At 45.3% G+C, this 27,717-nt stretch overlaps 2 protein-coding genes across 6 annotated transcripts in view; one reads left to right on the top strand and one right to left on the bottom strand.

Annotated features, from left to right (window-relative positions):
* Positions 1-8: 8 nt before the first annotated feature.
* ARHGDIG (Rho GDP dissociation inhibitor gamma) lies at positions 9-27,641 on the bottom strand. 2 transcript variants are annotated; one of them, XM_074197040.1, is made up of 6 exons: positions 19,024-19,127; positions 8,163-8,342; positions 2,090-2,173; positions 1,742-1,818; positions 1,352-1,415; positions 9-1,065 (listed from the first exon to the last, which is right to left on the bottom strand). In XM_074197040.1, exons 1-6 carry the CDS (start codon positions 19,094-19,096, stop codon positions 866-868), a joined length of 678 nt encoding a protein of 225 aa, XP_074053141.1. In that variant the 5' UTR covers positions 19,097-19,127; the 3' UTR covers positions 9-865. The 2 variants fall into 2 exon arrangements, with proteins under 2 accessions (XP_074053141.1, XP_074053142.1); XM_074197041.1 differs by lacking the exon at positions 19,024-19,127 and adding an exon at positions 27,559-27,641 and having other exon boundaries at positions 15-1,065.
* Positions 19,562-27,717, top strand: part of RGS11 (regulator of G protein signaling 11) — a 42,397-nt gene continuing 34,241 nt past the window's right edge. The window contains exons 1-3 of one of the 4 annotated variants that reach the window (XM_074197034.1): positions 19,583-19,656; positions 23,715-23,885; positions 25,351-25,441. Coding sequence is in view for 3 of the 4 variants with exons in the window: in XM_074197032.1 (XP_074053133.1) it covers positions 23,880-23,885 (6 nt within the window). In the remaining variant the exon portion in view is untranslated. Of the gene's footprint in view, positions 19,657-23,368; positions 23,886-25,350; positions 25,442-27,717 lie in introns of those variants that run through there. The other 3 variants (XM_074197032.1, XM_074197031.1, XM_074197033.1) reach the window with 3 other exon arrangements.

Genomic DNA, 27,717 nt, shown 5'->3' with positions numbered 1-27,717 from the left:
ACACCTGAGCCAAGAGACAGAAATCACTGAAGTTTAATGGGAACAGTTGAGAACACAGGTAGCAGGGAACTGGGGGAAAGGATGGGAAGCCCACAGCCTGGGGGATGGAGACAGGCAGGAACACAGCCCCTCCTTCTCAGGCGGCCCTGCCCCAGCAAAGCTGGGACCACCACAGAAATATGACTGGGGAGAGGTGAGGGGCAAGGGACACAAGGCAATTCTGATGAGCTTTGGTTACAGACACAAGCCCCCGGCAGGTGGGGACGGGTGGTTGAAGGCTTTGACTGCTCCCCACCCGTTCCACCCCACTCTATTCCCATCTGTCCCTGGAAGTCTCCTCCAGGAATATGGCTGTTGGCCCCTAAGTGGGGAGGACCAGGGTAAGGGGATGACAGGAGACAGGGTTTGTATAACCTGGTGCAGACACAAAAGGGTCTTTTGATGGGGTTTGAGGGAAAGAGTTGTGGAACTGCCCCTTCCTACTGAGCTTGGATGGCTAGGAGAGTTATGTAATGGAGGAAGGGGATCAGGTTAGGTGCTTTGGAATCCCTATTGGGGGAGGGGGATTGTGCTAGGTCCCCAGGAGGGAGACATCGGAGAAGGAAGGGATTAGGCATCTGTGGGAGCTGGACGGGAGGAAGTTGGAGGCAGCCCATTCTTGGGCTTTGAGTGTTGCTGGGGGCCAGAAGGCCCCAAAAATGGGAGGGATAAAGGAAAGGGGACCCACACCTAGTGCTCCAATTATGGGCTCTCAGTGCCCTTAGCAAGGTCCCTGTCAGCCTGGCCCAAGGGTGACCTTAGCCCCCAGTGGAGGCTGAGGCAGGTGCAGGTGGGAGAGGGGTTAGAGGGCAGGTGGGGGTGGGGGTCAGTCCTTCCAGTCTTTCTTTATGTTGAGGTCCCACTCCCAGGACAGATGGTCTGTTTTGTCATCATCCGTGAAGAAGGACTTGATGTGGTAGGTGCCTCGAACGAGTAGACCCTTGGGGGCTTCCTCCATGGGCGTTAGAAACTCATACTCCTCTGTCCTTGGCCCATAACTCCCCACCATGTACATGGCCTTGTCAACTGTGGGTAAGATAAAGTCAGAAGCTCTCCATGGAGACTGTCTGCCTGCCCCTCTCAGTCTCAGGGCTCCCAGAAGGCAGGAACCATCCTCCCCATTAAGTACAAGTGCTCCCCAAGGATAGGGGCTCTCTCCTTGGACTGGTGGGATCCTGAGGTCAGGGACCATACTGTCCCCCTTTCCCCCTCTGCCCCCCTAGCAAATTCTAAGGAAAATAAGGATAGTGGTAATGGATGCCAGAATCCTGAGACCCCCAGCCCCTATTCTAGTGCCTGTGGCTGATCTCACCTCGTATCCCTTTGCGGTAGGTGTGATGCAGATACTTCAAGCCACAGACAATCTCCTTGTTGACCTGCAGCAAGTGAGAGTGTGGTCCAAGTCAAAGAAAAGGGGCCTTTACCCCATGAATGTGCAGCTGGAAATGAACTAGGGTTAAAATTTCCCACGAGGACAACAAACACGAGTCCAGCCCAAGCCACTTAGGGAATCTGAAATGGAAGGGGGTGGATATCTGGGTATTCCCCACGCTAACCAAGGATCCCCACAAGATTGGGCTTTAGGGGAAAAGACTCAGAAAAGGATTAATCATTCGATCACTTCTGGAATATTGTATTCTAGGAGAAACACCCATTGCGAATGATATCTAGGGGTGGGACGGGAATCTGAGTTGGGTCTTGCCTTAAAGGAAATCTTCACTTTGTAATCCACGCCTTCCTTCAGCACAAACACCTGGTTCTTGAGAGATTCCAGGTCCCCTGTGTAGGCGAAAGAAATAGGTCTGGGAGGCAAGCCACCATTTCCTGGGCCTTAGGTGACATGATGGGGGTTTTCATAGTGACAAGATTGGGGTGAGAAGCCCTCACTGGCCAGGAGCTATAGGTGGGATAAGAGGGAATGGGGTCCTCTGTGGATCTCTATTTCTTAGACACACTGGAAGCTTCCTAGAAGGCAAGACATGGGTCTCTTTTCCTCCTCTCTCTCTCTCTTCCTTCTAACACCCAAGACAAAGTGGGAGAAAAAGATCACCTGTCAGGTCCATGGTGATGGGTCCAGGGGCCTGTTCACACACCAGCGTCAGCCGTGTCACCTGCACATTGGGGAGGCTGGGATCTGGGATACATAAAGAGCAGGGTGGTTGGGAACAGAGGTTCAGAGGAACAGAAAAGAAAAACCTTTAGGTTTTTAGAGGTCCCTTAATGACCCCTTCCTGTCACTAGTCTTTGCTACTCCTAAACTGTTACTTTAATCCAAAATATCCTTATCCCCTCCTCCTCCTCCTCTGGTTGTTCACAACCTTCAGGACCAATTGAGGTCCCCTGTTCCAGGAAACCTTCCTTGGTTTTCCAAAACCACTCACTCTCCTGCCTCTGGATCCCCCTCAGCCCCCACTGTTCTGTACTCTGATTATCTTTCTCTATGAGTCTCTGGTCCCCCATAATAGGAGCTCCGTGAAAGACATGGGTTGTCTCCTACTGCCTCCAATACAAAAGGAAGGAGATGTCTGTTGTGAACTTGAGGGAGAAGGGTGAATCAAATGGCTTGAATTTTATTTTTAAGGTGAGGAAAAATCCTGCCTGAACAAACTATGCTTTTAATTTTCCCTGGATGGCAGAAGGGAGCTAGCTACCTAATTAGCAAAGGGATGGTATCATAATACAAAGGGCAGAGTACCACCCCCAGCTATGTCATCAAGAGGATTCTGGGAATGAAAAAATGGACCAATTGTTTAGATGCAGTAAAGCGTAAGTAGGTGAATTCCAAAACTGGCTTTTCAAGGGAGGTTACTGTTCTCACTGGGGACCATGAGGCAACTAGATGGGTCAAACCCCAGATCATCATAGCTGGGCCTAGAAAAATTAAGCCAGATATAATATAAAGGGAAGTTAGGCACAAGGGAGATTTCTGCTATTTACATGTCCTTCTATTCCTACCTTCTTTCAACTCATTTAAATTCAAATCAACAAGTATTTATTCAATGTCAACTAGGTGCAGCTAGGTGGAAAGAGCACCAGCCCTGGAGTCAGGAGGAGTCAGGAGGACCTGAGTTCAAATGTGACCTCAGATACTTAAAGATTACCTAACTGTATGACCTTGGGCAAGTCACTTAACTCCACTGCCTTGCAAGAACCAAAAGGAAAAAAAAGGTATTAAATGTGATGAGGGGAGGAAAGAAGATAAAAATGAACCAATTTCTACCTTTAAGGAGCTTATATTTTACCAGAATTTGTATTCCTTAGATGTATCATTTCAGAATTTATATACTTTCTTTTCTTTGTAAATTTTTTTGGACTAGACAAGAGGTCAAGCCCTCTCACATGGCAGCAATACAAGTCCTTGACTATATTAAAATGTAATTGGGAAATAGTTAAAAAAATAAAACATGGATAATGTTAATATGTGGTCTTCTAAATCAAGTGCAGAGAGGATCCTTATGTATGGTTTGGGGATCCCCTTTTTACAAGTAGCATTTAAAATATGAACTGTTTCCACTAAAGTGAGGAGGAGCTACAACTTAACAGTTTTAGAAGAGGGATTCTTCACGGTTTTTTTTTTTTAGATTTATTTTCTTTTTTCTTTTTTTTGCAAGACAGTGGGATTAAGTGGCTTGCCCAAGGCCACACAGCTAGGTAATTATTAAGTGTCTAAGCCGGGATTTGAACTCAGGTACTTCTGACTCCAGGGCCGGTGCTCTATTCACTACGCCACCTAGCCACCCCTTCACCTTTTTTTTTAAATAACCTGAACCCCCTTGGAAATCTGGTGAAGCTTAGAGACCCTTTCTCAGAATCATAATTTTAAATGTATGAAATAAAATAAATAGAATTACAAAGAAAATCAATTCTATTGAAATAAAGATATACTTTTTTTCTCATCTAAATTTGTGGCTCTGGAACACTAGTGTTCTATTAGAAACCAGGAGGGACGGGATTTCAGGGAAACCTGAAGGGATTTGCATGAACTGATACTGAGATGAGCAGAACCAGAAAAACACTGTACACCTTAACAGCAACATGGGAGTGATGTTCAACCTTGGACTTGCTCATTCCATCAGTGCAACAATCAGAAACAATTTGGGGCTCTCTGTAAAGGAGAGTGTCATCTGTATCCAGATAAGGAGCTGTGGAGTTTGAACAAAGTGCAAGGACTATTCCCTTTAATTTAGGAAAAAAACCAGATATCTTATTGTCTGATCTTGTTACCTCTTAGACTTCTCTTCTCTTTAAGGATATGATTTCTCTCTCATCACACCCAATTTGAAGCAAGGTACAACATGGAAACAAAGTAAAGACTGACAGAGTGCTTTCTGTGGGGGGTGGGGGGGAGGGAAGCAAGATTGGGGGAAAATTGTAAAACTCAAATATCTTTAATAAAAATAAATTTAAAAAAAAGACAATTCCGAAGAGTAGCAAAAAACAAAGCCATTAAAAGAAAATTCAGGGGGAAGGTACTAGTATTGCTTTTCATGTAAATTAATGTGATCCTTAAAAAAAAACTTTTTGTATCTTCCACCTTAATACTTGTTACTTTTTTTTTTAATTGTCAACCATCATGGATGGCCCCCTAAAATCCCTCCCTGCCCCCAACATAGATGTGAATGAAGATAAGATTGGTGCCAGTACTTGGGGGAGGGGTGGAGCTTTACCTGTACACTGACTTTAAGACCAGTTCAAATAAAAGTGCTCACTTTAAAGAAAAAAAATATATTTGTGGCTCTCCTGAAATCTATCTACCACTCCCTCAGGGGGATCCATGGACCCTAATTTAAGAACTTTGGTCTTAGACAATTTCCTAAAGTCTTGAGAAGTATGGAAAACAAATATTTATCAAATTCCAGGCATCCTACAAATATCTCAATTGATCGTTCCCACAATCCTTAGAGGGAGGTGCTTTTTTAAACTTCATTTAACAATTGAGGAGACTGAGACATATAGCAATTAAGTAACTTATCCAGGGTCATATACCTAGTCCATTTCCCAGGCTTCATTTAAACTCAGTTCTTAATCCTGGACCCAAATAGATTCTCTCTTCTGCTACTTTAGGTGATTTTTTATTTTGATTTTTAAGGTAATAATAAGGGGCAGTAAGTCCCTTTAGGTGATTAGGGATTAGGTTACTCACTCATAGTTATATCTATATCTATATCTATATCTATCAGAGTTAGGATCTGAATCCATGCCTTCCTGACTCCAAGGCTAGTCCTTTATTCACTATACTACAATGCTTCTAACCTGAAACCTAAAAAAGGAAGCCTAATAAAATGTCTGGAAGGTCAGAAAAATGTCCTGAAACAAGAAGGGAAAAGGGGATACTAGAAACAGACAACTAAAAATGATGATCCAATTGCAGGGGAGTTCCTTAGGTCATTAAGGTTTGAATAGTAATGGTTACAACCAACTTAAGAGGTTCAGGAGGAAAGGGAACCGGTCTAGGATTATAGGTCAGTGGTCAGGGAAGTTTAGCAAGTGAAAGTCCTGGTTCTGAGCACAAAGGTCAATTCAGCACAACAAATATTTCATAAGCCCTACTATGCGCAAGGAATCTGGACTGGTTCCAGAGCCCAAGAAATCCACACAAGTCAGGGAGGACTAAGGATAGTACACCCTGGATGGTTCAACCAATGCTTGCTGGTCTAGTGGACTGAATTCATCCTGGACCTCTGTTATATCCTGCCAGTTAGTCAGTCAACAAACATTAAGTGCCTAATTGGAGCTAGGCTCTGTACTAAGCTCTGAGAATATAAAAAAGCAGAAAACAGTCACTACCCTCTTGAAGCTCACAATCTAATGCTTCTCCAGAGGGGGGGGGGCTCTTCTCTTTGTCTTTTTGGCCACATCCAGACCCCAGACCCTTAGAGAGATAGCTTCTTCTCCTTCCCTGAGTCCTATCATTCTGTACCATTCTTCCTTTCTAAAGTTCCCTCTTCCTTTGTGGTGGCAAAGAAATGGAAACTGAGGGAATGTCCATCAAGTGGGGAATGGCTTAACAAACTGTGGTATATGTCATGGAACACTATTATTCTATTAGAAACCAGGAGGGATGGGAATTCAGGGAAGCCTGGAAGGATTTGCATGAATTGATGCTGAGTGAGATGAGCAGAACCAGAAAAACACTGTACATCCTAACAGCAACATGGGAGCGATGATCAACATTAATGGACTTTCTCATACCAACAGGGCAACAATCAGAGACAATTTTGGGATATCTGCAAAGGAGAATACCATCTGTATCCTGAGAAAGAATTGTGGAGTTTGTACAAAGACCAAAGACTATTACCTTTAATTTTTTTTTTTTTTTTGCAAAGCAATGGGGTTAAGTGACTTGCCGAAAGTCACACAACCAGGTAATTATGAAGTGTCTGAGTACGAATTTGAACTCAGGTCCTCCTGACTCCAGGGCTGGTGTTCTATATACTGTACCACCTAGCTGCCCCTATTACCTTTAAATTAAAAAAAAATATGTTATCTTATTATGTAATTCTGCTATATCACATACTATATGTTTCTTCCTTAAGGATATGATTTCTCTCTCATCACATTCAACTTAGATCAATATATACTATGGAAACAATGTAACGACTAACAGACTGCCTTCTGTGGGGGATAGGGAGGAAAGCAAGATTGGGGGAAAATTGTAAAACTCAAAATAAAACCTTTCTAAAATTAAAAAAAATAAAAATAAAAAAATAAAGTTCCCTCTTCCCCAGGAAGACAGGCCCTTCATAAGGAATTATATATGGATTTGGATGGGGGAGCAGAGCCCTCCACAGGAGAGGTGGTTCAGGGAGCCAGGATGGAGCTCAGGAGGCCAGGAAAGAAGCTGTAAGAGGTCACTGAATGTGAACACTGAGACCCAGAGACACTCTGGACTTGAGTAGGAATCCCCTCAACATCAACCCCACCAAGTGACCATTCAGCCTTTGCTTGAAGCCCTCTACTGATGGGGAGCTCATTTCTTTGCCAGGTACCTTATTCCATTTTTGAATAATTTTAATAGTTGGAAGTTGTTTTCCTCATATAGAGTTGAAATCTTGCCTTTCTGTAGTTTCTACCCACTGCCCCCAGTTCTGTCTTCCAGAGCTAAGTAGAACAAACCTGATCTCTCTTCTATATGAATTAATAACAAAATCTAGCATTTATAAAGTGCTTTAAGGTTGAATATTTATAAATCTTTGATCCTCAAAACAACCTCACAACAAGGTAGGTATTATTATCACCACCATTTTACAGTGGAGGAAATTAAGATAGACTAGAAGTTAAGTAATTTGCTGGAAGTCACCCAGCTATTAGTGTCTGAAGCTGGATTTGGACTCAGGTCTTCCTGATTCCAGGCCCAACCCTGTGGCCCCTAGCTTCCTCTAACTCCTCCCCATAAGCCACCTCTTCTCTAGACTAAATAATACCTCACACCCCCTCCCCTACTTTCCCTACCACCAGATGAGTCAAGGAGCCACCAGATTCCAATATCCAGTATCATTATTTCTGACTCTGACTTGAATCATTTCTGACCTGGACTTGGCCACCCACTAATGCATTACAGGACCAGGTGTCTATTTCTTTTAGGTATTTGTTTATGTAGTAAATGAAACGCTGGTTTAGGAGTCAGAAGAATTTGAATTTGACTCTACTTCCACAAAAAAAAAAATCATTCTCTGTGCTTCTGTTTCCTTGTTTATAAAATGAAAGTATTAAGTCTGATATTCAAGGTCCTTCTGACCTCTAATCTTAGGGTTCTATATGTGTGTTGAAGAATGGGGGAGCAGAGATGGGTCTAGGAAAAGTCCTTCTTTATAAACTGAGTACTGTCAGAGAAGGAGGAAGGGGAGAGGAATGAAGAGACCAAGAAGTGTGTTTTTCTCACTCTCAGTCTATTGTATAGTTTGTCAGTATGACATCTTGTGTTCTTGACCTCTTGGTTCTCATCCTCTGCCCTCCCATGTCTGGTGCCCCTGAGCCACTGCTCCCTCAGATTAGTGTGCCTGCCCCAGCTCCAGTGCCACTAACCCTCTCTTCCCTCAGGTTAGTGTGCCCACCCCAGCCCTAGTGCGCCTAATCCTCTGGTCCCTCAAGCTAGTGTGCCCACCCCAGCTCCAGCCTCCTACCCACAGCCTCAGGAATGGGCCCCAACAGGGCCTGCTTGTACTTGGTTAGACTCTCATCGTCTTGGTCCAGCTGTTGGATCTCCTGCAGAGTCTTCTTCTCTGGGGCTTTGTAGTCCAAGTCGACCTCATCCAGGTCTTCTTCATGGACAGCCCGGATGCCTTCCTTGTCCGCCATGAAATCTATTTGAGAGGGAAAAGATTATCAGGTAGAGAGGAGAGGAGACCCTGGGATGGCTACTAGACCATCAGATCATGGCATTCAAGGATTTCTGCAACCTCAGCCTCTCCTAACTAACCAATCAACCACAAACATTTATTAAGCACCTGCTGTATACCAGGTGCTATAATAGGAGTGTATGTCTGTAGAGAACACAAAACCAAAACTGAAACAGTTTTGTACTAAAGGAATTTATATTCATACTAGTCCACATATGTAGGTATATGATAATAGCTAGCATTCAAAGGTTGCAAAATGCTTTACATGTTATCTCCTTTGATCCTTAAAATCCTGTAAGATAAGTGCTACAGAGGAGGAGGAAATTGAGGTTGAGAGGTTAAGTGACTTGTTCTGTGTCAGAGATAAGTAAATATCTGAGGCAGCATTTGAACTCAGAACTTTCTGTCTCCAATGTCTAACACTCTATGCATTGCCTGTATATATGTGCAAACATGAATATATCTCTGTGTGTGCATATATTCACATATGCATGCACACAAAATAATACAAGATAATCTGGAGAAAGACACACTAACATCTGGGAGGCAGGGACTAGGACAGAAAGTTGTCTTGTAGAAGGTGATACTAAACTGAATCCCAGTAAGAGTTAATGAGGAGGAACAACTAGGTGGCGCAGTGGATAGAGCATGGGCCTCCAAGTCAGGAGGACCTGAGTTCAAATTTGACCCCGGCCATTTAATAATTATCTAGCTGTGTGACCTTGGGAAAGTCACTTAACCCCACTGCCTTGTAAAAAGAAAAAAAAAAGAGTTAATGAGGACCTGAACCAAGGGTGGTGGAGAGAAAGGGCAAGGGGAGAGAGGAACCCAATCGGATGTTCCACTGTACTCTTACAGTCATCCTCCTCTCTGTCCTGATGCCACCTTAACATTCCCTGAATTTTTTTGCCCCCCCATTCTCCTTCCCTCCACCCTTTATCTCTTTCAGAAAGTCTCTTTTTCTCTAAACTCCTATAAAGAGAGTTTAATTCTTTTTAATTTTTAGTATAATATATATTATAATTCTTTTTAATTCTTCTGGAAAGTTCTCCTGAGCAACTAGGGGGTGCAGGGGATAGAGTACTGGTCTTAGAGTCTGGAAGACTCATCTCCCTGAATTCAAATTTAACCTCAAACACTTGCTGGCTGTATGATCCTGGGTGAGTCACTTAAACTTGTTTTCCTCAAGTTCCTCATCTATAAAATGAGCTGGAGAAGGAAATGGAAAGCCACTCCAGTATCTTTGCCAAGAAAAGCCCAAATGGGGTCATGAAGAGTCAGACACACTGAAAACAACTGAACAACAAGTTCTTTTCTCAAATGAACTGTGACTCAGGGACACTGCTGTATGGAAAGAGCCTGGGCTAGGAAGTCAGGAGGCCTGGCTGGGTGATTTAGTTAACTCATTTTCCTATGAGTCTCAGGATGCTTAACTAAATAAATGAGGAGATTGGATAAAATCATATCAAAGGTCTCTCCCAGTTCTAACATTCTTCCTTTAAAGGTCCAATGTAATCCAATCTAACAAATATTTTTTACTTGTCATCTATGTACAGATAGATCCCCGTGCTAGGTAAAAAACCATGAAGACAAAAGGAAAAACAATGCCTGCCTTCAAGGAGCTTAATTTTCCTGGGGGTGGTGGTAGATACATGTAGAAAGTATAGGCACGCGCGCGCACACACACACACACCCCACACTTTTAAGTCTGGGTCTCCTCATCATGCAGGGATATGACTTCAATCCTGTTACTGGTGCAAGAATGGTGACTTGCTCCATTTGTGACCGGGATTAGTTCAACTCTCCTTGGGCAACCCAGTGTGCCACTCCTCTTCCTAGGAGCTGCATCATATTAATGGACTTAGTATGCTCTAAAGATCAGTATAGACATCTCGAGCTCAGAACTCCTGAACTCAAGAGATCCTTCCTGGGAGCTGGGATAACAAACATATACCACATGCCTGGTCATGCATGATAATTTGCAGAGAAGGGATTGAGGACTGGCTCCATTATTCTTTGTTCTAAAGCACATCTGAGTTGTGACATTCCATCTTATATGTGACTCTACCCATTCATTCAGCCAGTATTTATTTACCAAGCTTCTATTTGCCCTGAATCCCTGGAGCCCTGGGCTGGTCATACTGCAGATCCTCCAAGAGAATCATCCTCACCATCCCAGAGATGCCGCTGATCTAGTGGAGGGAGGGGAGACTATCAAGATCTAGTCTCCCATGATATCATCCATCAAAATGTCTTTCAGAAATTCAAAAATCTAATCCTGGAAGGAAGTTCAGAGATCATCTAACCCAATGGTCACTTTACAGATGAAGAAACAGAGTCTGAAGGAGGTTAAATGTCAGATATGCCATTATAATTGTCAGAACTTGGATTTGAACCCAGACCCTTTGACTCAAAAACCACTGCCATTTCCGTTGGACCAGGAATGGGAAGACAATGATCATGGGATTATGATAAATACAATAAGGGCAAGGACTAGGCAATCCAGAGAGCTGTTAAATTAAGAAAAAGATTCATTAGTGAGCTGGGTGAATAGAATGCTGTACTTGCAAAGTCAAATGCTGCCTCAGATACTAATTGTGTAATCCTAGATAAACCACTTAGCCTCAGTCAACTTCAGTCTCCTCTGAGATTAACTCCAAATTATCTAGGAGTTTAAAAAATACTTGTTGACTTGCTTGCAAAAGGGGGATGTAACAGCCCCTACTTCACTGGGATGAGGATCAAATGAGATAATATACAAGCCTTAACCTCAATCCTGAAAAAAGAGCAAGTGATTATTTTGCTGGTTTGGGAGGAAGTATTCCTAATGGTGGGGACTCTCCAGTCACCTTTTCTTCAGCCTCAATTCCATATATTCTTTCCCCAATAACTCCTAGCCTCAGCCTAGCATGGCATCTGGGCCAGATTCTTGAGCCTCAGAAATGGAGGTAGGGCTCCTTGGACAAAAGGCCCCTTAACTCTTCTTCAGTACACAAGACACCCCCAGGAAAGCAGGATAGCACAATAAGAGAACTGGTTCTAAAGTTAAAAGACATAGATTTAAGCAGCTAAGTGGCACAGGATAGAGCAACAGCCCTGGAGTCAGGAATACCTGAATTCAAATCCAGCCTCAGACACTTAATAATTACCTAGCTGTGTGGCCTTGGACAAGCCACTTAACCCCATTGCCTTGCAAAAAAAAAACACCTAAAAAAAAAGACATAGGTTCATATTACATCACTGACAATTACTCTCTGAGTGACCTTGTCTAAGTCCTGCAACCTCCTTAGACTTAATGTTCCTCATCCCTAAAATAAGGTGATTGCATCAATGCACTGTTAGTGGAACTGTGATCTGGTCCAGTCAATGACAGAAATCAATTTGGAACAATGCCCAAAAAGTCATTAAATTCTGCATATCCTCTGACCCAATAATGCCACTACCAGGCTTCTGCCCCTCCAAAGAGTGCAAAGAAAGAGGAAAATGTACAAAAACAAAATCAGCAACCTTTTTCTTTTGTAGTGACAAAGAAGTGGAACATAAAAGGGTGCCTATTAATTGGAGGATGATTGAACAAATTATGGGATATGAATATAACAATACTATTGTGCTGTAAGAAAGGATGAAGGGGATGATTTCAGAAAAGCCTGGGGAGACCTATATGAATTGATATGAATTGATACAAAATAGAGTGAGCAGACGCAAGAGAACAATGTATGTAATAAAAATATTGTAAACAACTTTGAAAGACTTAAAGAATTCTGATCAGTGAAATGACTACCCACAGTGAGGAAAAATACTATGAACCTCCTGACAGACACTCAAGATACAGAATGAGATGTACATTTTGGGTTACAGACAATGCAAAAATTTGTTTTGCTTGACTATGGATATCAGCTAGAAGGGTTCATTATTTTTTTTTCCCAAACATCCAGGGAATAGTGACCCTTAGTAAGCAGTGTGTTGATGTGATCCATAGTCCAATGAGAGAGAAAATAAATCTTTAATTGAATACTATATATGTATATAGTTTTTATAAAAATTTCCATATTAAATAAATAAAAATTTCCATTTTAGTCATGTTGTGAAAGAAAGCTGCCAAAAAAAAAAACAACTCAAGAAAAATAAATAAGTAAATGTATGCTTCAATCTAAATTCAGACTTTTCTCATTTCTTTCTCTAGAACCGAATAGCATTTTCTAAGTCCCTCAGAATTATCTTGGATCGTTACATTGCTGAGAATAACTAAATCATTCACAGTTTTTCATCTTACAATATCACTGTTACTATACACAATCAATAAGGTTATACTTATTTCACTTTATATCAGTTCATATAAGTCTTTTCAGGTTTTTCTGAAAGCATCTTGCTCATCACGTCTTATAGTACAATACTATTTCATCCCTATCACATACTATAACTGGTTCATCCATTTCCCACCTAATGGGCAACCCCCTAATTGTCAATTCTTAGCCACTACAAAAAGAGCTACTATAAATAGTTTTGTACATTTAGGTCCTTATTCTTTTTCTTCAACCTCTTTGGGATACAGACCTAGTGGTGATACTGCCAGGTCAACAGGTATGCATGATTTCATAGCCCCTTGAGTTTAGTTCCAAAATGGTTAGAACATTTCATGACTTCAAAAAATACATAGAAATTTTTATAAGTAAGGCGATTAGGCCCGATGGCTTCTCCTCTAGCTGTAGATCTGTAATCTGATATGTTTTTCTCAGCCTCCTTTTAAAAGGAAGAAGTATGGTAGAAAGACTGGGAGTCAAGAGACCTCAGTTCCAGTTCTGACTGCTGCAAAATCACAGTATGACTCTTAATACGTGACCTCAAAAATTGGGGAAATTGAGCTTAGATATAGATCCAGAGAAAACCCAAGCCTCAATTCCAGCCTCTTTTCATAAAATGCTACTTTCTGGGATATGGCATTAAGGGGCTTCCCAGATTCCAATGAGATATGTTTTAGAAGGAAGAAATTGTTGAGGGGAAGCCTGTTCCCCTCTTCTTGGGGCTAGTCAGCACCAGACCCAACCACAGCAGCATTTTAGGGAGAAGTTTCTAAGGGGAGGGGAAGAGAGATGATTCTCTCCACTATTATAGTGTTTTATCAATTTCTCCCATTTAACTTCAGAAACTTTATTAAATTTTTTAACTATACACCAAGAATTATGAGAACAGAATCAAAGGAAAAACCAAAAACAGTATCTGCTTTTAAGAAGCTTAAATTCTATTGGGGAAAGCTATATATACATAATTTAAATAAATACAAAGTATCAAATAAATACACAGTATATCAAATAAATACAAACTATATATATATACACACACACACACACACACACACACACACACACACACACACACACACACACAATTCAAATAAATACAAAGTATCAGAGAAGCATCATTAGTAGGACTGAGGGAATGGGAAGGATTGGAAAATTCTTGAAAATATGGGGCAGCTAGGTGGCACAGTGGGGGGTGGCTAGGTCGCGCAGTGGATAGAGCACAGGCCTTTCAGTCAGGAGTACCTGAGTTCAAATCATGCCTCAAACACTTAATAATTACCTAGTTGTGTGGCCTTTGGCAAGCCACTTAACCCCACTGCCTTGGTGGAAAAAAAAATCTAAAAAAAAAATAGGTAGGAATTCCTATAGGCAAGAAGAGGAAGGTGAATGAGGAGGCATGGAGATGAAAGGTGAGTGTCATCCAGGGGCTGCTGTTAATAGACCAGTTTGACTGGATTGTAGGGGAATGATGTGAAATGTTTGCAAAGAGAGTTTGGAACCAGATTATGAAAAACTTTAAATTCATAGAGTCAGCAGCATTTATGAGGTATCTACTATGTACCAGACATTGTTTTAAGTAAACATATAAAATGTTTAAAATATGTAAAAAGAAAGGCAAAAGATAGTTCCAGTCCCCAAGGATCTTAGAGTTTAATGGGGGAGGACAACCTGCAAAGAGCTGATGCTGATGATGATGTTTCTTCATTCTCCTCCCTTCTCAAAGAAGACTTTGACATCAGGGAGGTGATGCTATGCAAGCACATGAATTGTATTTGAGTGAGGGCGGTACTGTGTAAAGTCACTAGCTTCAGTTTATCTTCCAGAGCCATCTGGGTCCTGTGGCCAGTTATGAATCAATACTACTGGGGATGGCCCTGGATGTGAGGCAAGCAGTGTTAAGTGACTTGCCCAAGGTCATGCAGTTAGTAAGGTTCTGAGGTTGGATTTGAACTCAGATCCTCCTGACATCAGGGTCAATGCTCTACCCACTGTACCAACTAGCTACCAACAGCTAAGTTTTAAACAAATAAGTTTTAAGCAGGAAAACTGGAAATAATTCACAGAAAGAAGATACTAGAATTCAGAGGGACTGGGGCAGGTTTCAGGCAGAAGATGAGAAGGAGGGGAGCCAGGGAAGCCAGGACACAGAGATGAAGAGAAAGAACATAAAAGGCATGGCAGACAGTGAAAAGGGTCTGGGAATAACACAAGGTGGCCAGTTTCACTGGATCAGAGTACACAGTGGGGAGTAAGATGTAAGATGGAAAGGTAAGAAGGGCCAAGTTATACAAGACTTTGAACTCCAAAGGTTTTTATATTTGATTCTAGAGGTGTGAGGAAGTCACTGGAATTTACTGAAATGAAGTGACATGATCAGACCTGATTTAAGGGAGATTTGTTTGTCAGCTGAATGGAAGATGAGGGGGAGTGTGTGGGGGGGGGAGACTTGAACAGACCAACCACAAGGCTGCTACTTAGTTCAGGAATGAGGTGAGGAGTGCCTGTATCAGACCTGAGGTGAGAGGGGCTGTATACAAATATAAAATATTATTTTATACCATAGAAAACTAGGTACCACAGAAACTTCTTTAACTGAAGAGTGACATGGTCAGATACAAAGGGTATGGATCCAATAATGTGCCTGCAAACTATTTCAATTTTGTGAACAATACATCCCCCAGAAAAGCTAAGGAATCACCTTCCACATGAAACTTTTTTTGATCCACAGAGTTAACTGCTGGTGGCCATAACCTCCCCACACACACCCCCAGTTCAAAAGTATCTTGTATATAATGACCTTTTTGATCTTGTATCTTTGGACCTTAAATTATTACTAGACATACAATAGGTTCGTAAAAAATGCTTGTTGATCAGTAGGCTTGGGGCTCATTCTATATACTCTAGGAGAACTGAAATGGGAGTCTATCTCCCCTATCTCTCCCAGAACCTAAGGTGGATATTCAGACCAGGTGATTCTGAAGCCTTGGAGTTTGGGCAGCCAGATTCTCATCTGCACCCTCCTGTCCTGTCCATTATTCCAGATTTCTCTATTTGGGGAGGAAACATTTCATAGTGTAAACTCTTCCCCCCTCACTCCCAATCAATCTTTTCACAATCACAATTGGACTATTTTCCCACATCATCCTAGGGCAAGCCTCTCACCTCAGGCCTGATACAGGCACTCCAGATGTCCTATTCCTGGTACCTCACCTCTTTCCTTCTGCCTCTCAGAAGCTGTAGATTTTTCTCTCCTCTTCCCAGTTAATGCTCTCTCTCTCTCTCTCTCTCTCTCTCTCTCTCTCTCTCTCTCTCTCTCTCTCTCTCTCTCTCTCTCTCTCTCTCTCTCTCTCTCTCCCTCCCCAAATAGTTTAGTTATCTTTCCTTTTCATCCATCATTTCACCATTACAGAAGCTCACCCTCACACCAACTCTCACTTCTCCTTGGGGTAATATAACCTCTTTGAGGGCAGACACTTGGATTATGTTTGTGTCTCCAGTACCTTTCACCTAGCAGTGACTTAATAAATGACTTAAATTGAATTGAATTCTTTCCCACTGTGCTTTTGGGAGTGTGAACTCACTTCCTAGAGTTCTGGGGCAAAGCACAGAAGAAACTGTTCTGTCCTGGGTCCTCTCTGTGTCTTGTCTGTTTATGTCTCCTTCTTTGTCTTTCCCCCTCCCTCCATTCTTTTCTTCCTCTCTGTCACTCTCTTCTCTCTCTTTTTCTCTCTCTCCATTTCCCTCTTTCCCCCCCCCCACTTCTACCTATCTGTCTGCTTGTCTCCCTCCCTTCTCTATCTGCCCTTGTCTGTCTCTGTCTCTTGAAGTCATCAGCTCCCAGGAGTTCAATTATGGCCTCTTTGTAGATGACTCCCAAATCTCTATTTACAGCCAAGCCTTAATCTCTCTCCTGAGCTCCAGTCCCAAATCACCAACTTTCGGCTGGGCATCTCCACCTAGATATTCCCTTGGTATTTCCAACTAATTATGTTAACAATTGAACTCATATTAAATGAGGGGGGGGAAACCCCTTCATTTATTATCTTCCCCCCTTAAACTCTTCCAAATTTCTCTATTTCTGTGAGGGCCACCTTCGACATTTTTCCTGCCACGAAGGTTCATAACCTTAGAGTTAGCCTGGATTTAACTTTTCCCCTACCCTCATATCTAGTTGTTGCCAAGACTTGTTAATTCCACCTCCACAACATCTCCTGAATCTGTTTCCTTCTTTCTACCAGACTTTGTCCTAAGAGGCTCTAACCTAGTTCAGATCATCATTAACTCATGTCTAAACCATTTCAAAAGTCTCCAAAATGATCTTCCTGCTTCCACCTCTTTCATCTTCCAAAAGGTTGTCAAATTGATATTACTACAAACCATGTCATTACAACCATGTCACTCCCCTACCCTAGAATCTTCAGTGGCTCCCCATTACCTCTAGGATAAGGTATATATTTTCAACTTTGACTTTCCTACTTTCCTTTCCAGACTGACTTCACACCACCCTTTCAAAATCTGTTTCCCCTATGTTTTACTCCATGCTCAGTCTTTGCACAGCTAGCCTGGAAGCCTTGGTCTGGAATTTTTCCCCTCCTAACTGACCTCCTTCAAGACTCACTCCAAGTATCACTTCCTATATAAGGCTTTCTGGATCCCTGAGCAACTAAATTATTCTTTCCCTCCTAAAATTACTTCATATATAACTTTATATACATACTACAATCCCCCCTCCCCCAAACTCCTTGAAAGCCAGGAATATGTTTATTTTGGTCTCCCCAGTGCTTAACATAAAATGAGGTTACTGTGCTGAATGGAATTCTCATGGTGCTCTGTGGCCCCTTCTCATAGTGACCTAAAGACCCAGGTTCTTTTCAGTCCTGTTCCTCCAATGCTCAAGGATCTTGGTTGAGTTATCTCCAGGCTGGTTTAATCCATTCTCTCTCTCTCATTCCCCAGTTCCATCCCCACTGACCATGGAGTCCTAGGGAGACAACTCTGTCTTTGCTCTGCTCTTAGAGACTATGGATGGTGGTCTCTGGGTGGGTCCCTAGGAAGGAGATTATAACAGCTTGCCAATCCTTCTGTTTTCCTTCTACATACAGAAATACTAACAGCCTTCCTTCTCCCTCTCTAATACAGGAGAGCCAGTTTCTGGAAGCAGACCCAACCCCAATAGAAATCCCTTTTTTACACAAAAATAAGGAACTACCGATATGGAAATAGAATGTCCCCTTCCCTAAACAGATCCTCCTCTCTTTTGAAGGAATTTCCTTTCCTGTCACCATCACCTTGTTCCTCCACAAATCTCCCCCCCTGCTTTGCCCTTTCCCTCAAGCCCTTCTATCCTAACCAGGCCCCACTCTTGTCTTCTCCCCCACACTTCCTTTCCAAACCCCCCCCCCCATCTGTAGATAGCCTTGCTTGTCTGGAGCCAGAAGGCTCGGGGAGGAGGGATTCTCTCAAGCAGTTCCCTGCTCCCTCTTGCACCCAAGGGAATGAATGCAGATATCTCCCAAGCTGGAGGGGCTGGTGAAAGCCTCACCTGCTGCTCCCAGCTCCCCCATGGGTATTTCAAGAGGGATGGAAAAGATGGGACCCTCTGCACTCTTCTCTCCACACTCCCATCCATTGCCACAAGGCAATCCCCACCTCACCCCAATCCAGTTTTACACAACAGCCTCCGCCCCAGGAAGACCATCCAGGTACCTGGAAGATACTGGAGGTCGGGCTGCTGCTGATTCCGGTGGGCACCTCTCCAAAGTTACCATGGGGAGGGGCTGGACAGGCACTAGACTCTGTTGCCACCTCACCTTCCTAGAATCTTCCTTTGATATCTCCCTAGTTCCCCTCCCCAGATTCTCCTCTTCAGTGTTCCCCAGCACAGGTGTCCCCCAGTGTTCCTCACCCTAGCCACGGCATCTGTCGAAATACCACCTTCCAAGTGCCCTGGCATGGATAGAGTATCCCAGCGTTCCCACCCCAAGTCCCCCGGCATGGGTGCCTCCCAGTGTGAACCCTCTTTCCATGTCCCTGGCATGGGTACCTCCCCATGTGAACCTTCCTTCCATGTGCCCACCACGGGTGCCTCTTAATGTGAACCCCTTCCCATGTCCCCGGCATGGGTGCCCCCCGGTGTGGACCCTTCTCCATGTCCCCGGCATGGGTGTCCCCCGGTGTGGACCCTTCTCTATGCCTCCAGCATGGGTGCCCCCTCTCTGCGCTCTTGGGCGCCTCCCGGGGTCTCCCCCCTTCCGAGTGCCCGGCCCTGGGAGTCTCCCCGCGCCCCCCCCAGCCCGGCGGGGGCGGCTCTGCCAGGACCCCCGGGCCGGGCCCCGGGCGCTCACCTCTGGCGCACAGCGTCAGCCACAGGAGTTCCAGCACTTGGGCCCCCAGCTCGCACACGTCCCAGGCCAGCATGGTGCCGGCCCCGGCCCGCCGGCCCCGGCCCCCCGCCGCTCCCTCTCCGCCGGCTCCTCCCGGGCAGCGGCAGCGGCAGCAGCGGCGGAGGCCCACGGCCCGAGCCCGGGTCCGCGCGGCCGGCCGGCGCCGAGCCCGAGGCTGAGGCTGCGCCGCGCTGCGGGCTCTGAGCTCGGGCCGCCGCCGCCGCCGCCGCCGCCGCTCCCCGCCTCCCCCGCCCCGGCCCAGCCCCGGCCCTCGCTACGGGCCAGACTGCAGTGAGCTCATCGCAGCGCCCCCCGCATACCAACCACAGCGGGCCTGGCGCAGCCACGCACACTCACACACACACACTCGCACAGGCACAGACACGCGCGCGCACACTCGGGGCGGGGCGCAGCCGGGGACCCCCGGGGAATCTGTGTCACAGTGGCTCCTTAGGACCCCGGGGCCGCCGCGAGGCGCCCTGGGTGTGTCCCCGGCTCCTGGCTGGCCGCCCCGCTGTCTGGGTGTCTGTCTGTGCGGGGGGTGTCGGTGCATGGAGGGGCCTGCCGTGCAGAAATAAAGACCCGGAGCTGGGGGTACGTAGGTGGGGGCGGCGAGAACTGGAGGGGAAGGTAAAGAGCCACGGGGCCCTGGCCCCTGGGAGGGCTGGGGGACACAGGTGCGAGGCTCCCGCAGCCTCCTGGACGTCTGCGCCCTTCCCCAGGGCCTCCTTGGAGACGGCCTCCGCAGCTGGGGCCCCACACCTGGGTCCCACTCCCCCTTCCCCCCGCCCCCCCCCCCACTGTCTCAGGGGCCTGAACCCATTGTCTGAGGGGAGGACACACTGAAAGGCTGGGCTTTTCTGAGAGGTTCCCCGCCTCCTTCTTTGCTTGGGGAGTCGGGTCCCCTCCAGCCTTGGCTGTCCAAGCCCAGAAACCTTTAAAAAGTCGGGGTGAGATCTCCAGGGATGGGGTTCCAGACAGCCTAATTCAGGAAGTCATGCTTTCCTCTTTCTCACTTTAAGACTAAAGGAGAAAAATAATCTCTAACTTTTACATGACAGTTTAAGGTTTGAAAAGTCTTTACATAATGACCTGTGAAGCAGGTATTATTATTGCCCTTTTACAGATGAGGAAACTGAGGCACGCTGAAGTTAAGTGACTTTTAAGGGCATAACAAATCAATCCAGGGCTTTCTGACTTCAAGTACAACGCTTTAGTAGGAAGCACCTACTAAGTGCCAGACACTGTGAGAGGTTCTGGGAATACAGTAACAAAAATGGAACAGTTCCTATCCTTAAGGAGCTTGCACTGTATCTCCTAGCGCCTCTTTCTTCTCTAAATTCCCATAGTTATCTTGTTCTTGCCTTTTTGATCCTTCTTTTTCTCTCCTTCAACAATGCAAATCAGCACCTATTTGCTAAACACCTGCTTTCTCTTCTCTGCAGCCCTCCCTGCCTCCTGCTTTCCCCTCCTCTCCATATCCCTCTGGTGTTTCCCCACCTCCTTCTTTTCCTCTCTAACAGACTACTTTCCCTAACCTCGGTCTCAGCAGGCTCCTCTCCCCTCTGCCCCACCCTTTTCATTCCTTTCTTTGTTCTCTCCCATTTCTCTTCCCCTTCTAACCTTAGCTCTATCACTCTTCCCTCCCGGTTCTCATTCCTGCCCCTCCCTCCAATGGGTTTGGGATCATGCCTTAGATTCAAGGCTCCCTAAAAGAGTCAGCTATGAATTAACTCCCGGGTTCCAAAACCTCATCCCTGGGGAGGAAGGAGAAGGGAAGGCTTCCAGTCTGAGGGGAATGTAGAATGACATAAAAGAGTATTAGCCGTGGCATCAACACATCTGAGATCCAGTCCCAGCCCCACCAGTGTGACTTGTGTCAAATAACTCCCTTTTTCAAGGCTTCAATTTCCACATCAATAAAAATTGGGTGGGGAGAGAGGTTGTCCTTTCTAGTTGTAACATCCAATGAAATCAGAATCCTTCACATGCCTAATCTCCTCACATCTGAGATAGAGAGGGACAAAGATTTCATCCAGTGTCAATACGCCCATTCAAAAGATCATAAAAACAAATTCCATCTCCTGAAGGGTCCTCTGAGGGCACCCAAAGCTAAGAACCGCTATGCAGCTTTTTCTCAGATCTCTATTTCCAGCCTAAATGATTCCATTCCTGAAATACAGAACCACATCTCAGACTGAATTATGTACTGCTGGACAGTGGCCTTTTAAACTCAGCAATGCCAAAGTCATTATTCTTTTCCCCTCAAGCCTTCCCTTCTTTCTCACTTTTCCCTACCCTTCTTGATGGCACCATCCAACCTCCTAGTCATCCAAGACTTGCTCTCTATATCAGCCAAAGTCCTATTGTATCTTCCCCAAATCTCTAGTTTCCACTACCTCATCTTCACTACTTCCCTACTTCAGATCCTTAGTACCTCTGGCCTATCCTATAATAGATATCTGGTTAAACAACTTCCTCATTGGTCAGTTCGCCTACTGTTTATTCCTTTTCAGGCCTGACATAAGATCCCAGATCTACAGTAGGAGTTAGAAAGGGTCCCTGGTCCTTACACACTTCTTTCTCTCTATTACCTTCTCCCTATTATCTGCCCATTACCTAATACCTTTCTATTTAAAATAAAATATCCAGGGGCAGCTAAGTGGTGCAGTGGATAGAGTACCAGCCCTAGAGTCAGAAGGACCTGAGTTCAAATCTAACCTCAGAGATTTAATAATTACCTAGTTGTGTGACCTTGGGCAAGTCACTTAACCCCATTGCCTTGCAAAAGCCAAAAAAAACCCACAAATAGAATATCCACTGTTGGCTTTTAAAATTCTTCATAGCTTCCTCCCTACCCTTTCTCCAGTCTTCTTACACATTATGGAGGGTTATCTTATAACATTGGCTTTCTGGACACTCAGTCACCAGGCACTAGGAATTTTCATTGGTGCTCCTTTCATTTCATCTCTGCCTGTTGGCTTCCTTCAATGTCTCAATTTAAATTCTACCCTCTGCAAGAAGCCTTTTTTTCTTTCTCTTTAATCTTGGTGCCTTCCCTCTGAGATTGCCTCCACTTTATCCCGCTCCTAGCTTGAGCACTCCCTGAGGGTAGGGACTGTCTTTTGCCTTTCTTTGCATCTCTAGTGCTAACTACAATGCCTAGACTATAATAGACAATGATTTGGCAAATGCAAAGTTATTACTAGGATTTTTTTCACCCATGGCAAGAAACCATGCTCAGAAAGCAGACCACTTCATAGTGGGGGACACCAGCTTGACCCTGAGACTCAGGAAAAAGAGATGGAATAAGAATGAGAGAGGTTCTCACCCTGGGTGCCAACGAGTCGATTTCTATTTTAACTGATTATTCCTGCTCACAAGATGCTGTGCTGTTTTTCTTTCAGCATGGGTTGGCAGCCCCTCCTAAATTCCAGAAACCCATGTCAAAGCCCCTAGGCATACCCTACTTAAGACTGTCCATAAGGGTTGAGGGGAGACATAGTCTCCAGAGCGCATCCTTGGAGTCAGGGCAAGGGTAGCTTCAGGCTCTGGGTCTGAGATACCCAGTTTTATAGCCTCTTTCACAGGGCAACTCCCATACAGATCTACTCTTACTCCCCTTTCCCCCATCCCCATCCCTTTTATCACTGGCACAGACTGGAGTCTCTCTTCCTTTCCTTACTATAGAGAGGCAGTTTCCAAAGATCATTGGCCTTAGAGGTTGCAGACCTGAGTTCCAGTTCTGGCTCCAGTACTGAATAACTATGAATTTAGGCAAGGAGCTTCACCTCTAAACCTCAATTTTCTCATCTGTAAAACAGGAGTGATAATATTGACACTAGCTATGTCCCACAGTGTGGGGTGAGGAAAAAACAGAACTAAATATAAGAACTTGAACTGGAGGCCTTGAGGCTTGGGGTGTGGGGGCAGGGAGCTCAGGGCAGGGAACAGGGCCCTGGGGTAGCAACAAGGGAATCCAAGCCCAGGAGAGTCTTTAGGTCCTCGTTTCCTGTATGACACGGCCCCTCCCAATGACTCAGAAGCTTTGGAATGTGTGAGGAGGGACCAGACTTGGAAGTGGTGGGGGAGGGAGGTGTCTCATACTTCTAGCCAGTGACCTGAGACCTGGACTGAAAGCCAGAGACTAGGAAGACAGTGAGATCCCTCCAGGCCCCTCCCAGTCCCCAACCTTGAACCAACCAGATCAGCAACTCAGGATGGGTGTTCATGGGGGTGGGATATGGGATGAGGCAAGGTGAAAGAGGTAAATTGAGTAGAGGAAGAGTGGGAAGAGAAGGAGGAAGAAAATGTTGAGGAGAAAAAAAAATCTTAATTTAGGCCTAAAAAGAAGCCACTAGTCTCTAGACAAATACAACTAAGAGGGAGAGGGTGCATTCAGCATCTTTAAGATCTGATGCCTGATTTTCCTCAGGATTCAGTCTAGTTTCTTTCATGCTCTTGCGGGTGGGTAATTCCAGTGGTTCCAGTAATCAGCTACTAAGAGGAGTGCGCCCAGAGAGCTGTGTCTGAGTTACTATGCTTCCTGGGGGAATGGGGGGACAACTGTGCTAAGTCACCACCTCACTTTAGGGTGGATGGATAATCCACAAGATAATAGGAAAGAAGTATTTCAATTTACAATTTCTCAGTTTTTCACCAGAGAGAACTGTTCACAAGAAATCAGGCCCCAAATCTGGTTTTCCTCCAGAAATGGATCCCAAACAGAGAAGATCAAGAGAAGGCAGTACAATAACTATAGGCTCCGTATCACTCAGAAACTGCCATGAAGCTTTTGGAGACCTAAAGGCTGCATCATGAAGGTGAGCTGGCCACCTGAGTCCTTTCTGGTGTCACAGAATGCCTATAAATACTGCACACATTGGGACATGCTAAAGAAGCTTTAATTGTACCTGAATAAATTTAGTCTCTGCACATCAGATAAACTCAGGCAGATCTAATTATAACCCAACACTATTCATGAATGATGGAACCCAGCCTGGGGAGGAGGGGAGCCTGGGGTTAATATGAAAAAGAAAGACCCACCATTGTTTACCCATTTCAACTGATTCTAATAATATGAGAACAACCCACCTGCTGTGAATTTGGTAGTATAAAGTCCTAGGAGATGGGAAAGACAAATGTTTTTATCCCCACTCATGGATGAAGAAACTGAGTTCAGAGAGGTTAAATAACTGGCCCAAGGTCATAGATGTAGTGGTAAACCAAAAACCTCAGGGATTTGAATGGAAGGTGTCTGAGTCCTGGGGTGTACTTTTCTACTATAACATATTAGAATACGTTTAGTCTTTAGAATTGCCTCTGGCAGATATGTTCAGATATCTACAGTAAGAAGGAACCACATGCCTGTGTACTTCATCCCCATTTGGAGGGACCTTGGAGCACCTGCAAGCAAATGGATGCACAAGTGCAAGATGTATAGATCTGCTCAGACATGCACAGATACACAGGCATAAATGTGTAATTTCATCTATATCTTTCCTATTTTTTAAATTTTTTAATTAACTGGTCTAATTGATAGAGCCTAGAGAGAGGAAGATCTTAGTTCGAATCTAGCCTCAGATACTTACTAGTTGTGTGACCCTGGGCAAGTAATTTACTCTCTGTTGACCTCTGTTTACTTAACTGTAAAATGGATAATAACTGCAACTACTTCTCAGGATTATTATAAAGAGCAAATAAGATAATATTTGTAAAGTGTCAGACACACAGTAGGTATTTAAAAACTGCTCATTTTGCTTATCTTCTCCCCCTACTCCTTTAGTTTGCAGTTCCAGTGATGGATACTGTCACCACTGTGGCTTTCAGTCTCTTCATGTGGGGAAAGCAGAGGGAGTAGGATTGGATGGTCCTCCTGGCTCTGACATGACTTTTGTAATCCTTATAATTTGCATTCTGTATTCTAAGGTTCCTTGGAATTCTAACATTCTTTGTTCTATACAGAGTCATCACTAGGAAGAGTTAATGGTTGGGATATTGCCCATATAGAGGACAATTCAACCATGGGGGGAGGGAGGGAGGGGTTCATGGGATTATTCTAGGAAGGAGAGAGGGGTGCTGGTCCCTATACTTATGGAAATTAGAAGAGCAAGGGATACCATAGCACCCAGGAATGGTTACCTGGTATGGACCAGCAGAAAACTATAGGCAAGGTTCAGCGACAGTAATTGTAGGAAAGAAGTATATTGTTTCCCCTCTTGGTTCTATGTTCTATATCCTAAGATCACTTCTAGTTCTTAGCATCTTATGTTCTTTTTTTATCTCCAGCAACGGAGTACTCAAAGGGCATCTCAGTCATGACTTAACTGAGAAGAAAAGCTGATAGATGTTCCCAGGACCACTTGCCTGCTCTAAGTAGGTAAGCAGGTTTTCCTACATGAGCAAAGCAAGGACTTTAGATTAAGGCTATTTGATGTGTTGACTAAAGCACAGAACTAGAAGGCAGAAGACTTCTTCAGTTAACTCAACATATGATCATAGGCAAGTCAATCAATCTCAGTCTCTCTCTCTCTCTCTCTCTCTCCCTCTCCTCTCCTCTCCTCTCTATTTCCTCCCTTGTAAAATGAGGGAGGTTTAAATGAGCTTCCAGATTTGAAGTATGAGCTTATGACTGAAAAAGGAGGAATACTCTAGGCACCCCAAAGAATCAGAATTCACCCCCTTGTTCCAGTAAGCCTCCCTCCCCACCTCCCCCTGCCCAGTCCAGACAATTGAATGAATGCTACTATGCCTCTTGGACAAATGGGAACAACAGCTTCCCAGGAGACAGAGTTCCAGTGAAGTCATGAGATTGGAGATGGGGAGGGGAAGAATTTTGAGGCACTATCTCTCATAAGAATCAAGACATCAATCTGGAAAGAATAGCTAAAGGCCAGCAGAGAAGGGTCCAAGACTTAGGTCTCTGACTTCCAGTCTAGGCCCCTTCCTTCCTGCCCATTGCCTCTTTCACCCCTAACATTCTAGGCTTCCAAGTCAGGCAAAGCAGGGTCTAAGAAGGCCCAGGGGTCCTCTTTAGCCTAGCCCCATTCCTGCATGGAACCTAGGGCTGGGCCTGGATTAGGAGAGGGTTGAGTCCAGGGATTCCTAGGGGTGGGAGGGGGAAGGATGATTTATTTCTGACTCTTCTGGCCTCCAGTGGTCTAGTCTTCAGCAAACCTACTTAGACCATTCCCTATCTGGAGTCCTTTGGGCTCATTTTTCTTCTCCAAATCTAAAGTGCCCCAAGTTTCCTGAAAGAGGCAAGGCAGGAGAAAGGAGGAGGAGTTGTAGAGATGGGGAAGTAAGAATCTGACTGCCAGAATTGGCGGCCTGAATAAACCAGACAGAAGAGATGTAGGGTGGGAGAGAGGTCTAGGCATAATATTAACTGACATTTCTTTAATAATTGACTATTTGTCGGTTGCTTCATCCACCCAATAAGCCAGTGACAGGCTAAAAGTTTTATTAGCCTCATTTTACAGATAAGGAAGCTGAGGCTGAGAGAGATGAAGTTACTTGCCAAATGTCCCACACAGCTAGCAAGCAGGAAGAGAAAAGAGAAAGCTGGGGAGGAAACTGAGGAGGAGGTTCACTGGGAAAGGGCCAATGATCTCTCAAATTCAATGGGCTGGGGTGGGGAAGGAGGACAGGTGCCAAGAGATAAAGGGAAGATAGGGGGTCCCAGGGGGAGAAGGGGAGGTCGATACAGAAAAACAAAACACGAGCTCCCCCCACGTGTCCAAGACCAGAGTACCTCCAGTCTCAGGAATACTTTGGGAGGAGGGGGGAGCAGGTCAGGCTGCTTCTTCTGAATGACTTGGAAAAGGTACAGGAATTGGGTGTGTGTGAGTGTAGAAGTGGTTGGGGGGGGCAGAGTTGTCTCACCCCTCCTACTCCTATGAGATGGAGAATTGGGGAAAAGTAGGTCAATTCCGGTGGCTCCACCTACACCCCTCCCCAGGAGGAATCTGGACAAAGTCCTCCCCCAGAAAGCAGACGTTGACCTTCCAGCCAGTTTCCCTCCTCCCTTCTCTTCTACTTCAAGTCAGTACAAAGGGGGCTCTGTGGCTGCATCCCCCCATCTAGGGAAAGGCAGCTTGCTCACACACCGTCCCATGCGCGCGAGGGCCGCCAGCCAGACACACACACACACACACACACACACACACACACACACACACACACACACACACACACACAGCCACTGTGTTGCACCCCGTCTCCTGCCGCCAGTCCCCACCACTCTATCGCCTAGAGGGACAAAAAGTCACCCGGCCCCGGCCCAGAGAGCCTCGGCCCCCCGATCTCCCCCCAGTCCCAGCCGTGCTCCCCAAGGATCCCCACTCCAAGCATCCCTCACACCGTCTGGCAGGCTCTCTCGCACCCGGGCTGGCTGGCCCTCCCACTGGAGGAGTCCAAAGTTGCCCGCTCAGTTGGGCCGGCTCCGGCTCCCTCTCCCGGGGCCCCCCTCCTGTCCCCCGCCCTCGGGGTCCTCACCGCAGGGTCCGCTCTGCCCCGGTCCGCAGCCGCCGTGGCCCCAGTCTCGCAGTGTAGGGCGGTGGCCCCGGGGCTGCGCGGGACCCAGGGGCGGGCGGAACCCACGGGCCAGGAAGCAGGGAGTTTCTCCTTCTCCAGCCAATAAGCCTCCAGTCCCGG

The sequence above is a fragment of the Macrotis lagotis genome, chromosome 8, assembly GCF_037893015.1.
Source record: "Macrotis lagotis isolate mMagLag1 chromosome 8, bilby.v1.9.chrom.fasta, whole genome shotgun sequence".
Classification (NCBI taxonomy): domain Eukaryota; kingdom Metazoa; phylum Chordata; class Mammalia; order Peramelemorphia; family Peramelidae; genus Macrotis; species Macrotis lagotis.
Note: the sequence above shows the minus strand (reverse complement) of the source record. Positions and strands in the feature narration are given on the sequence as shown.

Bases quoted from the DNA above. Each gene is read 5' to 3' on its own strand.
- ARHGDIG (XM_074197040.1), bottom strand. From the start codon at position 19,096: ATGCTGGCCTGGGACGTGTGCGAGCTGGGGGCCCAAGTGCTGGAACTC. The intron at 8,343-19,023 runs GTGAGCGCCCGG...CCTCTCAAATAG, and splicing joins GCTGACGCTGTGCGCCAGAG to ATTTCATGGCGGACAAGGAA. The intron at 1,819-2,089 runs GTGATCTTTTTC...TCGCCTACACAG, and splicing joins CATCACCATGGACCTGACAG to GGGACCTGGAATCTCTCAAG.